The sequence below is a fragment of the Rhincodon typus genome, chromosome 15, assembly GCF_021869965.1.
Source record: "Rhincodon typus isolate 14 chromosome 15, sRhiTyp1.1, whole genome shotgun sequence".
NCBI classification, from domain to species: domain Eukaryota; kingdom Metazoa; phylum Chordata; class Chondrichthyes; order Orectolobiformes; family Rhincodontidae; genus Rhincodon; species Rhincodon typus.
In genome coordinates, this window is record NC_063346.1 from 48,378,475 (window position 1) to 48,393,779 (window position 15,305).

General features: G+C 40.8%; 1 protein-coding gene across 1 annotated transcript in view; it reads right to left on the bottom strand.

Annotated features, from left to right (window-relative positions):
- The window catches only part of LOC109914299 (ADP-ribosylation factor-like 2 binding protein), a 17,985-nt gene that overhangs the window by 2,327 nt on the left and 353 nt on the right, over positions 1–15,305 (bottom strand). The window contains exons 3-7 of the mRNA XM_020513885.2: positions 9,626–9,695; positions 8,258–8,319; positions 6,516–6,622; positions 5,628–5,713; positions 3,862–3,958 (exon numbers count right to left, since the gene is read on the bottom strand). Of these exons, the coding sequence (XP_020369474.1) occupies positions 3,862–3,958; positions 5,628–5,713; positions 6,516–6,622; positions 8,258–8,319; positions 9,626–9,695 (422 nt within the window). The remainder of the gene's footprint in view (positions 1–3,861; positions 3,959–5,627; positions 5,714–6,515; positions 6,623–8,257; positions 8,320–9,625; positions 9,696–15,305) is intronic.

Sequence of the window (15,305 nt, forward strand, 5' to 3'; positions counted from 1 at the left end):
CATCAGAGGAGCAGGAAAGTCAATGTTTCGGGAGTTCTGATGAAGGGTATAAACCCGAAACATCGACTCTCCTGCTCCTCTGATGCTGCCTGACCTGCTGTGTTCCTCCATCTCCACACCTTATTGACTCTGACTCCAGCATCAGCAGTTCTTGCTATCTCCAAAGATCAACAACTATCCTTCTTCTACTGTTAAAAGCTATGATATTCATCTGCTCTCTTGGGCAGACACAAAAGATTCTTTGCCTCTATTTCAAAAGAGAATGGGTGAATTTTGCCTGGAATCCTGGCGAATACTTATCCCTCCATCAACATCTCTAAAACAAACTATTTGTCATTTTCATGTTGTTAGTGGGATCTTGCTAAGCACAAATTAGTTGACTTGCTTCCTTCAATAGTGATTACACTTCATAAGAATGTCACTGGATCTAATGTACTCTGGGATGATTTGAGGCTATAAAAGGTGCCAAACACGAATGCAACCCTACCTTTTGTTAATCTTCATTCTGCTCTCCCAATCTACATAGACATACTTCAGTGCAATTGGTATCTGTATAAATTAAATTCTTAATTTCTACGAGAGTCAGTTGGAGTGGAAGAGGAGGTGTGCAGTTCAATAGCCGGATTCAGTGGATGCAATCTGAAAGATGGGCAGGAGCTCGAGGGTGTGGGAATTAGAACAAAGAATATCAGAAAGTACAAGCATAGTGGCTGAATATCGATGCTTCAGAATATAGAAAGATTCATAGATAAAAAAAGTGCAGGGTCTGGTCATTTTAAACTCAAGTCATCAGGTTCCAAGAAATCACTAGCGCTAGAAAATGACAAATGTGATAGTAATATGAGGCAGCAAACCTGTTTGGTTGAAGCAGGATGACTGGGTACGTTGATTATGGTTAGAGAAATCAAACCAGCCTTGCCTTGTGTGTAATGCTATCTCTCACAGCTCAGGTCTTGGGCTCAAGACCCACGCTGAAGACCTGAGCTCATTATTTATGCTGACATTTCACTAAACTCCAGGAGATGCTGTCTTTCAAATAGACAGACCCTCTATCTGCCCTCTCAGGCAGGTATACAAGATTCCATGTCACCATAAGAATGACAGCAGGGTGTTCTCCCAGCATCCTAGCTGATATTTATTATTCTGCCAAATTTATAAATTAGATGATTTGTTTATAAGGGAAGTTCAAAGGGAAAGGCATATTTCCTTATTCGTGTTTTCAAGGAAATTGGTGGAAGCATTTGAGTGACTACAGGCATGGGGCCAGAAGCAAGTTATGGATACCTCACAACTCTAAGGGGAAAAAAAAAAGAGACTTGCATTCATAGTGTCTTTCACTTTTATCATTGAAAAGCACTTTTCAGTCAATGAAGTAGTTCTGAGATGCAGCCACTGTTATAATTTAAGAAACAAGCCGGCCAATTTGTACACAGCTAAATCCAACAAACAGCGTTGTGGTAATGATTACATTTTTTTGTGTTACTAAATTGAGAAATAAATATTAGCTAGAGAACCACAGAAAACACCCCAGCTCATCTTCAATATAGTATCATCTAAGAGTTTATGCTCATCTTAGAGAACATACGGAGTCTCAGTTTAATGTCTCATCAAAAGACGGCAGCTCCACCAGTGCAACAAACCTGTAGTACTGCACTGGAATGTCAGCGTTGACTTCTGTGCACTTGAACTCAATGTTTGGGACTCCGGTGTGGGAGCACTATTAACTAAGGCACAGCTGACACCCAAGGATGATCTTCATTCTTGAATGGATGCATTTCCTACATCCTGTAGGCTTAGCAAATATTTTGGCAAAGGCAATATTATACAAACAAAGAGCGAGAGAAAGTTCTTTGGTTCCTCGGGCATGCTCTATCATTCAGTAAGATTATGGCTGACCTCACCGTATCCTCAAATTCCTGCCTACTGCTGATACTCTTATCTCCTTGCTTAAAAATAATCCGGCCATCTCTGACCAAGAAATATTTAAGGCTTCTGCTTTAACCATATTTTCAAGGCGTTCTAAGAACTAATGAGCCTCAGAGACAGAACATTCACTCATTTGTTTCTAAAGGATAACCCCTCGTTCTAGATTCTCCCATTAGAGGAAATATTCTTTCCACATCCACCCCCCAGGATCTTTCAGTCAACTCGCCTCGTACTCTTCTGAACTCTAGCAGACACAAATCCAAACTGCCCAATCTTTTCTCTTAAGTCAATCTGTCCATTACAGTTACTAGTCTGGTGAACCTTCTCTGAGCTGACTCCAATGTATTTAAATCCTTCCTTAAGTAAGGTGACCAATACTGTACCCAGTATTCCAGATGTAGTCTCGCCAGTTCTCTGTATAACTGAAACACAACATTCCAATTTTGTATTAAATTCCCCACGGAATAAATTACAACATTCTATTCACTTTCCTAATTTTTCTATTATTTGCTGTAACTGTGTGCTAGCCTTTTGCAATTTATGTACTAGAATGGCATGGTGGTTCATTGGATAGCACTGTCGCCTCACAGTGCCAGGGATCCGGGTTCAATTCCACCCTCGGGCGACTGTCTGTGTGGAGTTTGCACATTCCCCCCGTGTCTGCGTGGGTTTCCTCCGGGTGCCCTGGCTTCCTCCCACAGTCCAAAGACGTGCAGGCTAGGTGGATTGGCCGTGCTAAACTGTGTTCAGGGATGTGTAGATTAGGTGGCTTATTGGGGGATGGGTCTGGGTGGGATGCTCTGAGGGTCGGTGTGGACTTGTTGGGCCAAATGGCCTGTTTCCACACTGTAGAGATTCTAAATAAAAACTCCCAGATGCTGCCATCTTTCACCACTTAGGTAATATGCATCCTTTATCTTCCTGCCAAAATGAACAATCTGACACTTTCCCACAATCTGCTTCATTTGCAAGATCTATGCCCATTCACTTACCTACCTATATTTTAATGTAGCCTCCTTATGACCGCTTCATTGTTTATTTTCCTACCACCTTTACGCTATCAGTAAATTTGGCAACCATTACTTCTGCTCCTTCATGCAAATCATTCCTTTTATAAATTGTAAACAGCTGAGGTCCCAGTACAAATCCCTTTCAACCTGAAAAAGACCTATATATGCCTACTGTTTGCTTCTGGTCAGCCAGGCAATCTTCTATTCGTGCCAATATGCTAGCCACTACATCATGAGCTTTTAACTTGCAAAATATCCTTTGATGTGGCACCTTATCAAATGTCTTTTGGAAGTCTAAGTTCAGTACATTCATTGCTCCCCTTTATCCATAGCACATTACTTACTCAAAGTAAAGCAATAAATTGGTTAATCATGATTTCCCTTTCACAAAACCATAAATGCAGTTTTCCAATATCATTCCACATAAAGGTGGACCAATGCAACAAAGGATGACATTATGTACAAACAGAATTCCCCAAGGAGAATTTCTTGGAATAAGAGAAACAGAGACTCTGCTGTGTCTTGAGGGCACAAATATCTCCAAGATAGATCTGCACAATTAAGTCCTCGTGGCCAAGTGATCCAGGGAAAAATGTTTAGTGAACAAATAAGGTGCTTCCAGAATCAGGCTGATGCCTGCTTTGTTGGCCTTTCTGAGCTTAGCACATGACGTAGGTATTGACCAGAATGACCTTAGACCCTAACTTTCATATCTACAGAAGGACAATATCCACTTTACTGTGATTAAAAATTGAGCTGAATCTTGACTCTTTATAAGGTCATCCTTCTCTAGCCAGGGTCATCAAGTACAATTGAATTGCAGACCAGGGCACAGACCACCTTAAACCTTCCTGTAGACTGCAGGTCAATGTGTAATGATGGTTTAGTTCTATCTGAAAAATACTGCAAGGTTTGGTATACATACCATCCTGTAATCAAGAAACATTTCTTTGAAGGCCAGGAAATCTGTGAAAGTCAGTAACATATCAAATATATCTCCAGATATCTCATCTTTATGCTGCCTGTAACAAAGCAAAATAGGACTATTGTAACTGCTTCAATTCTTTTTCAAGCCAACAAACACTAAATATTTATTGTCTATAAGTCAATTGTAGGTACAATTTCAATTTCTGAAATGTTCATATTTACTGAAAAATATATAAAAACAGTGGGGGAGATTTTCAAGGCCAGTCCAAATCATAGGTGATACTGTTCTGGTATCCACATAAAGCAGACTAGGACAATGGGAAAGTCAGAATGACTTTTAGGTTTGGGTCTCAACATTTTAACCAGTGAGCTAGCTACAAGCACAACGCTGCAGTGAATTCGTTTTCTGCAGCAAGAAAAACAATGGCTTCAGCACAAAATCTGGATAGCCTCATCAGCAGGTTCTAAAGCATGGAAATTAGTCTCTCCTTTAATCACCATTTAGGATTGGGGACAATTCATCAGACTACATTTCCTCATTAAAAACAAAGTGCTAAATCACTTTACCAAATAGTATATAGCAGCTCAGCTCCTGAGTTTACCCCAGGTTGATCCCACAGATAACATATAGATTGCGGGCAGGGGAGAAATTCTGGTTTGAATTTTTCTGATGACCAAATAGACCAAGAATTAGTACCTTACAGACACAATAAAATTCACTTTTAAAATCATATGCTTTCAACAAAGCATTAATTAAATTTTGATCAATTCTCCAAAGCAGTTTATAGCTCCATCTAGTGATGACAATTCAAATGTTACATTAATTTTCATATTAGCTGAATTAGTAACATTTGTCAGAAATTTTACTGAATTTTCAGATTGTAATACTTCACCTACTTAACAAGGTTCATTGCATTCCAAAAGTAAAGCGTTGTGACAGGGTAAAGCATGTGAAACTGCAATTATTAATTCAATACTGTGCCAGATACCAACACCTTCTCATGCAACTTCAGAAGATCCAACACTTGCCCATTTATCTCCTCCCTCCTCACTATCCAAGGCCCTAAACATGCCTTTATCTTTTGATGAATTCTACACTATCCCCAAAATTTAGGCTGCTTTTTCTGGCGATTTTATGTCTCCTGTTTGGATCTAATACTGCCCCTAATTTCATTTGTATGCCATGGTCAAGACAGCTTTCCTGTTTAATTATTTATTTAGATTCAGTTTTGGATTTAACCCTAAGTTTTAGATTTTACTTATCCAACACTCTCCGTCTAAACGAACATTTTTTTCATTTTATGATCCCTCTTTCCCAATGGGCTCCAAACAGTAAGATTATTAGTTAATCCTTTCTCATTGCGCAATCTCATTTTAGGGTAAAGTGCTCTTTAGTTGGTTCCTATATGTTTTTGTCCGAAACAAACCATTGCGTATGTACTCCAGGAAATCCACCCCCTCTAATGAACTTTAGAACTCTGACATATAGTGGCGACTACCCAATTATTTTGAGTGGACGACAATGGCTACTATTGAGAATGGAAACACTGAGTTTCACTTCTCTACTCCAGCAGCACTTATGCCAGATATAACTCACTCATACCATTTTGAGCACATTCTAGAGTTTGAAGGAGAGATTCTCATTTGTACTGCTCTGCTATTCATTTGATAAACTTGCCAAGTTATACTGAGAGACCGGAGTTGAATTTTGAGAACTACAAAATGTACCATAGTTTATAAGAACCACCATGCTGTTTAACTTACTGTAGTGATGTTATGAATGTAGTCATATTGAACGCTGGTCTCCTTTCTATTAACTGTTGCTCAATGTACTTCTCTAACAAGTCAATCTGCAGGAAAAAGATACCATTAACTGCAACTTGCCAGGGGGAAAAAAACATTAAAAAGCCTGATATGATGCAATGGCATCAGTGGATCTGATTTCAAAAGATATGCAGTTCCACTTGATTTGTTTTAAAAGAATTGTGGGCTTTTTTATTGTTTTGGGGGTTATGTAAAAGAGCTGCTATGAGAACAGGTCTTGCAATACTCAATTTGTTTTCTTGCATGGAGGTGTGAGCTCAGCGTTCTGAGTCACCAATTTTTTTTTTCTGATTCAGAACGCTGAGCTCACACCTCCATGCAAGAAAACAAATTGAGTATTGCAAGACCTGTTCTCATAGCAGCTCTTTTACATAACCCCCAAAACAATAAAAAAACCCACAATTCTTTTAAAACAAATCAAGTGGAACTGCATATCTTTTGAAATCAGATCCACTGAACTGCCTTTGTTCACAGGGCATTGTATGAACATGAAATCGCTCCTTAATTCTGGAATCCAGAACCCTCCAAGGAAAGAGAGGCTCATATCAAGGACCATTACTGATACTCGAGTTTCTTCCTGTTCTAAGGTAATATTTTAGAGTTCTTTCCTCTCATGGGGCTATATAAAAATCTTTTAAATCTTCCAGTTCCTCTTACTTTCACGTCTTTACAATGGTTTTCACAAAAAAATTACACTACCATTAGTACAGACTGTTTCATGCTTATTACATTTCAGGAAATTGTAGCTATAATCTGTTGGTACACATATTCTTGAACTTTTTAGATTTTCAGATAGATATAAAAAGACATTAAAGGGCAGAGACTCACATATTCTTGGAAAATTGAAGTGTAAATAAGTTTGTTTTCTTCAGTATTCTCAAATTCTAAATAGTATTTATCCATAAAGTTTCTCTGTAACTGTTGAAATTCTTCATCTGAAATAAAGAGATTAAAAGATCACATTCTGCAGCATTAAGTACAAACTTTGACTGCCTTTGGTTGATTGCATTACATTGATGTTAAACAGAGATATAGTGTTATAAATACAGAAATATAGATATGATGTATCAGATCTTGCAGCCATGGAGTCAGCCAGCCATTTATGGAACAGCAGGAGGCCATCTTTCCATTGCTCTCCTCAATCCTCAAAACCCTGCAAATTTATGACTTGCATATACCTATTCAATTTCATTTTGAAATCACTGAACATCTCTAGTTCAGCCTGCCCTTGTGGCAGGAATTTCAGATCTTGCCACTCTCGTGTAAGTAAGTACTTTTTCACATCCCCCTTTACCCAAACACTTACGTCAGTGTTCCTTGTCCTTGAACCATCAGCTAATGGAGACAGTTTATCTTTGTCTACTATATTAAAAAATCTCCTGTCTCCTTTGCTCTAAGGAAAACAACCCCAGCTCTTCCAATTACACATTCTCACTCTGCCCCTCTGCCCATCTTCCTACTCTCCCCTTCCCTTCTACCTCGCCTTTACCACCTCCTCCCCTTTTGAACACTCCTCCCCATCCCCCTTCCTACCTCCACCATCGCTTCTATCTCAACTCCCCTTTGTCCCCACCTCCCTTACCCTTTCCCTCCCTCCCTCCCTCTCCCTCCACCACTTTACTGTCCCGTTCGGATTCTCTCTCCTCTGATGCTGCCAAGTGAGTTTTTCCAGTGCGTTCTGCTTTTACTTCTGCTTGTAATTTCTGTATTTGGAATCTCAGTGGCAGCACCGATAGGACTGCTTAATGGACTGCCCATTTGGACAATGTCTCCTATATCTACAGAAGATTGTATCATTATGGCAAGTCATTCCATCGGCAAACTGAGATACAAGCAAATGAGAGCAGGCAACATGGCCACTCTAATCATAGCCAGTTTTTCCATTACTTTTGCCTCTCAATTTTTACCTCATCCATTACCTCCACGATGTCTGTTTCTATCAATAATTCATCAGCTTCTTCCTTAGTAAGTATCAACATTAGGTAAAGTATTCTAGCTTTGCCCTGTGACCTTAAGCATATATCATCCTCTTTAACAGTAAGACTCACACAAACTCTTGATACTTGCTCATAATTTCCACATCAGCAGAAGAGTTTTTGATTCTCTTTCATATTGACTGCCATGCTATTCTCAAGTTCTCTCTTTGCCAGTCTGACTTTCCTCTTCATCTGTTCTTTTGAGAGCTACGTTAGCTGTACCAGCCAGGTACATTTGTATTAAAAGCAATCCCCTCTAAAACACAACTGCATAAAAGTTGACCCATTAATTTGTGCTTAGAGAAAGAATTGGTCTCAAAACTTCAACTTTTACCCTGGGTATATATGTTATGTGAACACACAAAGTAAGGTGTATAAAGTTGGTAAGCTACAAAGATAAATAACCATGTGAGAATATGATGTAATGGCAATAAAGTAAATGTGGCTTTAAAGTGATAAGCCATAAGTGATAAATCCTTTAATGTTCAAGAAGATTAATAAACAGCTGTGAAACTGCTAGCTAACATCTACAAAGTGCAAAAGTGAAGTAAATACTGAACTTTAAATTAATTTCATAACATTGTTTTCACCTACCCATAACAATATCTTCTATGTGCCCAATGACCGTATCAAATTCAGCATCTACAGCCGATGAACTGGATAAATAAACAGATGAAAATGAAAATTAACTTTTTAAAAATGTGATTCACAGTATTATTAGTTATGATGTTTTCCTTATTTCTAGAAATGGAGCGCGATTCAAACATTTGTATTTTGAGGGAGTTGTATGACCCCTTTCTGCACTGTAGGGATTCTATGATTCAAAGCTGCACCAGTTAACATGAAAGACATTTTTCTGGCATCTCCTAATTACTTTATGAAAGTTGAGATCCTTGAGGCTATTTACTGTTTGAGGCTCCCTTCTGTTTCTCATTACATACCACTCACTGCCAACATGATTTGAAACTGTTACTTTTTACATGTATGTTGATGACACCCAGTTTTGTCTCACTACCTGTTTGTTGGGATGACTCCTCTGTTGCTGAATTATTAGTTGTCTTATCCAGAATGCAGGATTGGCTGATCAGACATTTCCTCCAACTAAACACTGTGTATCTGAAGTCATTATCTTCAACCTCTGCTAAAACCTCTTATCTCTCACCTTTGCTCTGTACTCTGCACCTCTGTTTATAAAGAGGATTCCATATTCCCTTTTAGTAGCCTTCTCAACATGCCCTGCCACCTTAAAAGGCTTGCTTACATATACCCCAAGGTGTCTCTGTCTTTGGGTTCCCTTTAAAAATGTACCATTTTAATTAATCTTTCTGCTAATGTATGAGTATTTTTCAACAGCGTGGTTAGGTTTAGAGGTTGTTTTATCATTTGATATATACACATTGGAGATAACAAAGTGCACATCAAAGCAATATTCATTTTACGATGACCCAATTAGACTCTAATTTTCAGCAAAAACATCGCATATTGGTGTCCATTTAAGAATGAATTTCAATAAATTAAAAAAATGAAATAATAATTAAATGTTGAAACAAACCAAAAATCTACTCAGACAACAATGTGATCAGAGCATAATCCTCACAAAATATATGGATATGTCACAGAGGAATGGCAAGATACAAAACAAACAAAACCATGATAATGGTCATTGCAGTTGGTGTCCTCGTGCACCCTATAACTGTATCAGCCGAAAGATTGCCTCTCTCCCCATTTATTTCAGGACCCCCTTCCCCTCCCCCATTTCTGATGAAGGGTCTAGGCCCGAAACGTCAGCCTCTCTGCTCCTATGATGCTGCTTGGCCTGCTGTGTTTATCCAGCCCTGCACCTTGTTGTCTCGGATTCTCCAGCATCTGCAGTTCCTACTATCTCATGAAATATTCCAATTGTGGGGCCTACATTTTTAACTGCGAATCTTGACAGTCACCCTACTACAAAAGCTTACTTACTCAGATGTAGCAAGATTGTCATCCTCTGAATCCTCCATTTCTACCATTCGATCTCCAGTACCAAAAAGAACTATCCGAAAAAAAGATAGAACAGTAAGTCAACCTCTTATTTTTGATATATAATTACATTCAATTATTTATTTGTCAATGTATAAAGGCAGGAATTGAAGTACAGTAGTTCAAACCTCAAAGGCACTAAGTCCCGTCCGAACAGAAATGAATCAAAAACTGGGAACCATATCCTGATTCATTAGCAGAAAATGTTGTCCTATTCACTGCGTAATGCAGAATGGTGTCTTTCAGAGCAAGAAGATTCAATCTTAATTCTGTGTCCAGTCAGCTCATAGATTCATACAGGGCAGAAAAGGCCCTTCGGCGCATTGAGTTTGCACCGACAAAACTACCCACTAAAAATGGCCTAATCTCAATTTCCTGCACTTGTCCCATATCCTTGAATGTTACGATGTGTGAAGTACTCATCCAAATATTCTTTTTAAAGGTTGTAAGGTTTCCATCCACCACTCTACCAAGTGCATTCCAGATTCCCACCACCCACTGACAGAAAGGTTTTACCCAAATCCCAGCTGAAATTCCTGCTCCTTACCCTCAAACAATGCCCTCTCCTGACTGACCCCTCAACTTAGGGTAACAGCTGCTCTCTATTCACCCTGTCCATACCCCTCACAATCTTATACACCTCAAACATGCCCCCCTCAGTCTTCCCTGCTCTAAAGAAAACAATCCAAGCCTATCTAGTCTCTCCTTATAGCTCAATTCTTCCAACCCAGGCAACATCCTGGTGAACATCCTCTGTACCCACTCTAGTGCCATTACATCCTTCCTGGACTGAGGCGGTCAGAACTGCACACAGTACTACAGTTGTGGCCTGACCAAAACCCTTCCAATATCCTGCAGCTTCACACAGGCAGCCCCCTTAATCCCTAATGGGTCCTACTCTTTCCCTGGTTAACGTCTTCCCTCTAATGTATTTATAAAATATCTTAAGATTCGCCTTAATCCTATTTGCAAGTACTTTTTCATACCTCCTTTTTGTTCTTCTAATTGCTTTAAGTTCCCTCCTGCACTTCCTGTATTCCTCTCGGGCTGCAGCTGAATTGTTCCCTTTGGACTTGTTAAAAGCCTTTTTCTTCCTTATCCAATCCTGAATTCTCCTAGACATCCAGGATTTCCTGAACTTATTGCTCCTACATTTCCCTCTAACAGGTACATTTTGGACCTGTACTCTCCCCAAGCTCCTTTTGAATGACCCCCCCAATTGCTGTGTTGTAGATTTATCCACAAGGTGCTGTTCCCAGTCTACTGTGGCCAGATCCTGCTTTATTTTAATAAAATCGGTCCTCCTCCAATCCAAAACCGTCCTTTACAGGCCACCTTTTTCCTCGTCCAGAACAAATTTAAACCGTACTGTGTTGTGGTCTCTATTGCTGAAATGTTCCCCACTGCCACATCAAACACTTGTCCAGCTCCTTTCCCCAGAACCAGATCCAGTACCGTGCCGTCCCTTGTTGGGCCTTCCACGTATTGATATTAAGAACTCCCCTGGGTACATTTCAAGAAATCTGCCCCCTCTCAACCTTCCCCTTAACACTATGTCTATCCTAATTTATGTTGAGAAAGTTGGAATCCCCTCATATAATTACCTGATTATAACTCTTACACACCTGTGTGAACTGTCTACATATTTGCTCCTCTATCTTGTGCTGACTCTCTGGGGGTCTATAATACATTCCCAGTAACGTAGCTGCCCCCTTAACATTCCTAAGTTCTACCCACAAAGCCTCGATTGAGGACCCTTCCAAGTTATCACATCTTCTTCTTGCAGTAACTGACTCCTTAATTAATCGTGTGACACCACCATCTTTTTTTAAACCTTCCTCTGTCTTGCCTAAAGGATCTTATACCCTGGAATGTTGATATGCCCTAGTCCAGCCCTTCAGTCAGCTGTGTTTCTGTGATGGAAGTGTGATATTGTTGCCATGTGTCAATCCACGCCATTCACTCATCAGTCTTGCTTATTACACTCCTAGCATTAAAGACCATCCAGCCTTGCCTTACTCTCTTGACACTCAACATAGCTGAACTCACTGTGACTTCCTTCCTTTGCTGTAACATAATGTGTCACTGTTTCGTTGATATTCTGCATCCCCTCCCCCTGCCAGACTAGGTTAAACTCTTCTCAACAGCACTGCAAGGATGTTGGTCCCAGTGTGGTTCAGGTGCAGACCGTCCCCTCTGTACAAGTCTGACCTTCCTCAAAAACGGTCCCAGTGATCCAGGAACCTGAAACCCCTCTCTCTTGCACCAACTCTTGAGCCACGTATTCATCTGTCCTATTTTCCTATTTCTAAAGTCGCTAGCACATGGCAGCGGGAGTAATCCAGAGATTACAACCATTGAGGTCCTGTTTCTTTAAATCTACTGCCTCGCTCACTGAAATCTTGATTCAAGACCTCATTCCTCACTTTGCCCATATCATTGGTACCAACAGTGCTGCTTTTAGAAAGCAGCAGTGCATATATATTTCAGGCTTCAGTGTGCCTTGATGGAAAAGCGCATGCAGAGAGGAAGGGCCATAACCAGAAAACTATATAAATGTTGATAATTGGTCAAGACAAGCTCGTGTTTGCGGATGGAGTGAATTGGTTCAGTTGTGATTAAAGGCAGTGCCAGCTGAAATAATTGCTAAATGGAATAACAATATTGTTGCAATACTTGTGCTCTGGACTGTTTAGGTGCCTTCACAGGCTAGCTACACATGCATTTGTAAATAGAGTGAAGATATTGGCCTCAGCTTTAGCATGAGTATTTCACCTAATAATTTCACCAGACCAACTCTCTTCTTTCCTGAATCAGAACAGCATCCAGGCTGATTAAAATACATGAAAACACAATTCTATTTTCCCCTAAGACCAAGATTCTGTGTTAATTTGACACCAATTACTCAAAAGGGAACCCTATACACTAGCAAATAGAAATCAACCAGATGATGTGGGAAAGGCACTCAAACTGTGAATTCATCATATCTGGTTGGGTACTTCTATGTCACATTTGACAAGTGTGACATCAAGAAGCCCGAGCAAAACTAGAATCAATGAGTATCCAGGGAAAACTCACCACTGACTGGAGTCATAACTGGCACAGAGGAAGATGTTTATGGTTGTTGGAGTTCAATCATTTCTGCTCCAAGCCATTCTGGCAGGAGTTCCTCAGAGTGGTATTCCAAACCCAACCATCTGCAGCTGCTTCCTCAATGACTTTCTCCCCATAAGGTCAGAAGTAGAATTGTTCACTGGTGACTGCATGATGTTCAGCACCATTTGTGACATCTCAGATTCTAAAGCAGCTAATGCCCTCATGCAGCAAGACCTGGACAATATCCAGGTTTAAGCTGATAAGCAGAAAAGAAATCTGAAGCAACTGAGATTCAAATTCCTCACACAGATTGTTGTCCTGACATTCAGTTCGATGAGTAGAAAGATTTAACAGATTTGGATTAAATAAAATGGCCAGAAATGTTAGACGTTGTTATTTCAGACACAATGGCATTTGTAGCTCAAAACCAGTTAGAAAGAATGAGCAACTAGAAATATATTTTAAGTCTGACATGATGGTTGAAAACAATAGATGGCCACATCTGGAATACTGCATTCAATTCTGGTCTCCCTGTTATAGGAAAGAGGTTGTTAAACTTGAAAGAGTTCAGAAAAGTTTTACAAAGATGTTACCAGGATTGGAAAGTTGGAATTATAGGGAGAACCTGAATAGGTTAGGGCTTTTTTACCTGGAGTGTTGGAGGCTGAGGGGTGACATTACATAGATTTATATAATCATGAGGGACATGGATAGGATGAATAGCCAAGGTCTTTTTCGTAGGGCAGGGGAATCCAAAACTAGAGGGCATAGGTTTAAGGTGAGACGGGAAAGATTTAAAAGGGACCTAAGGGGCAACTTTTTCACGCAAAGGATGGAGCATGTATGGAACGAACTGCCACCAGAAGTGGTGGAGGCTGGTACAATTACAACATTTAAAAGGCATCTGGATGAGTACACGAATAGGAAAGGTCGAGACAGATATACCAATCTCTGCTGACCAGATAACCTAAATTAATCAACTCCCATTTGCCAACACTTGGCCAATATCCCTCTAAACCCTTCCTACTCATATACCCATCGAGATGCCTTTTAAATGTAATAGTATCCATGCCCCTCATGATTTTATAAACCTCTACAAGGTCACCTGTCAGCCTTCGATGTTCCACGGAAAATAGCTTCAACCTCTCCTTATAGCTCAAACCCTCCAACCCTGGCAACATCTGTATCCTTTAAAGTTTAACACCTTTCCTCAAGCAGGGAGACCAGAACTGAACACAGTATTCCAAAAGTGGCCTAACCAATGTCCTGTACAGATACAACATGACCTCCCAACTCCTACACTCAATGCACTGACCTCTAAAAGCAAGTGTACCAAACGTTTTCTTCACTACTCTGTCTACCCGAGACTCCACTTTCAAGTAACTATCGACCTGCACCCCTAGATCTCTTTGTTTGGCATCATATCACAGGACCTTACCATTAAGTGTAGAAGTCCTGCCCTGATTTGCCTTTTCAAAATGCAACATGTCATGTTTATCTAAATTAAACTCCTTGCTCCATTGGCCCATCTGACAAAGCTCCCGTTGTACTCTGAGGTAACCTTCTTTACTACCCACTACACCTCCAATTTTGGTGTCAGCTGCAAACTTAGTAACCATTCCTGCTATACCTCACATCCAAATCACTTTATATAAATGACAAAAAGCAGTGGACCCAGCACCGATACTTGTGGCATACCGCTGGTCACAGGCCTCCAGTTCAAAAAACAACACTTCACCACCACCCTTTGTCTCCAACCTACAAACCAATTTTATATCTAAATGACTAGCTCTCCCTGGATTCCATGTGGTCTAACCTTGCTAACCAGTCTACCATATGGAGCCTTGTTGAATGCCTTACTGAAGTCCACTTAGACAACATCCAACACTCTGCCTTTGTGAAACGTCTTTGTCACTTGTTCAAAAAACTCAATCAAGTTAGTGAGATATGATTTCCCACGTACGAAGCGATGAGGATTCCTAATCGGTCCTTGCCTTCCCAAATTTGTGTAAATCCTGACCCTCAGAACCCTCTTCAACAACCTACCCACCGCTGACAGCGGGTTCACTGGTTGATACTGCACTGGTTTCTCACTGGGCCCAGGAGGTTAACTCTAATTTCTCTCCACAAATTCTACCAGATCTCTACCAGACCTGCTGTGTTTTCCCTGCAATTTCTGTTTTTGTGCACCCTCATGCCCCCAGGTCTCTCACCTGGTGATCTCTGGGATCCGTCACCCTCGCCGGGCTCTCACCTGGTGATCTCCGGGATCCCTCCCTCTGACTGTCACCTGGCGATCTCTCAGATCCCCTCACCACCCCCCCAGACTGTCACCTGGCGATCCCCTCACCACACCCTCTGGCTCTCACCTGGCGATCTCCCGGATCCCCCCTCTGGCTCTCACCTGGCGATCTCCCGGATCCCCCCTCTGGCTCTCACCTGGCGATCTCCCGGATTCCCCCTCTGGCTCTCACCTGGTGATCTCCCGGATCCCCGCCCCCCCCGGGGGTCTCACCTGGTGATCTCC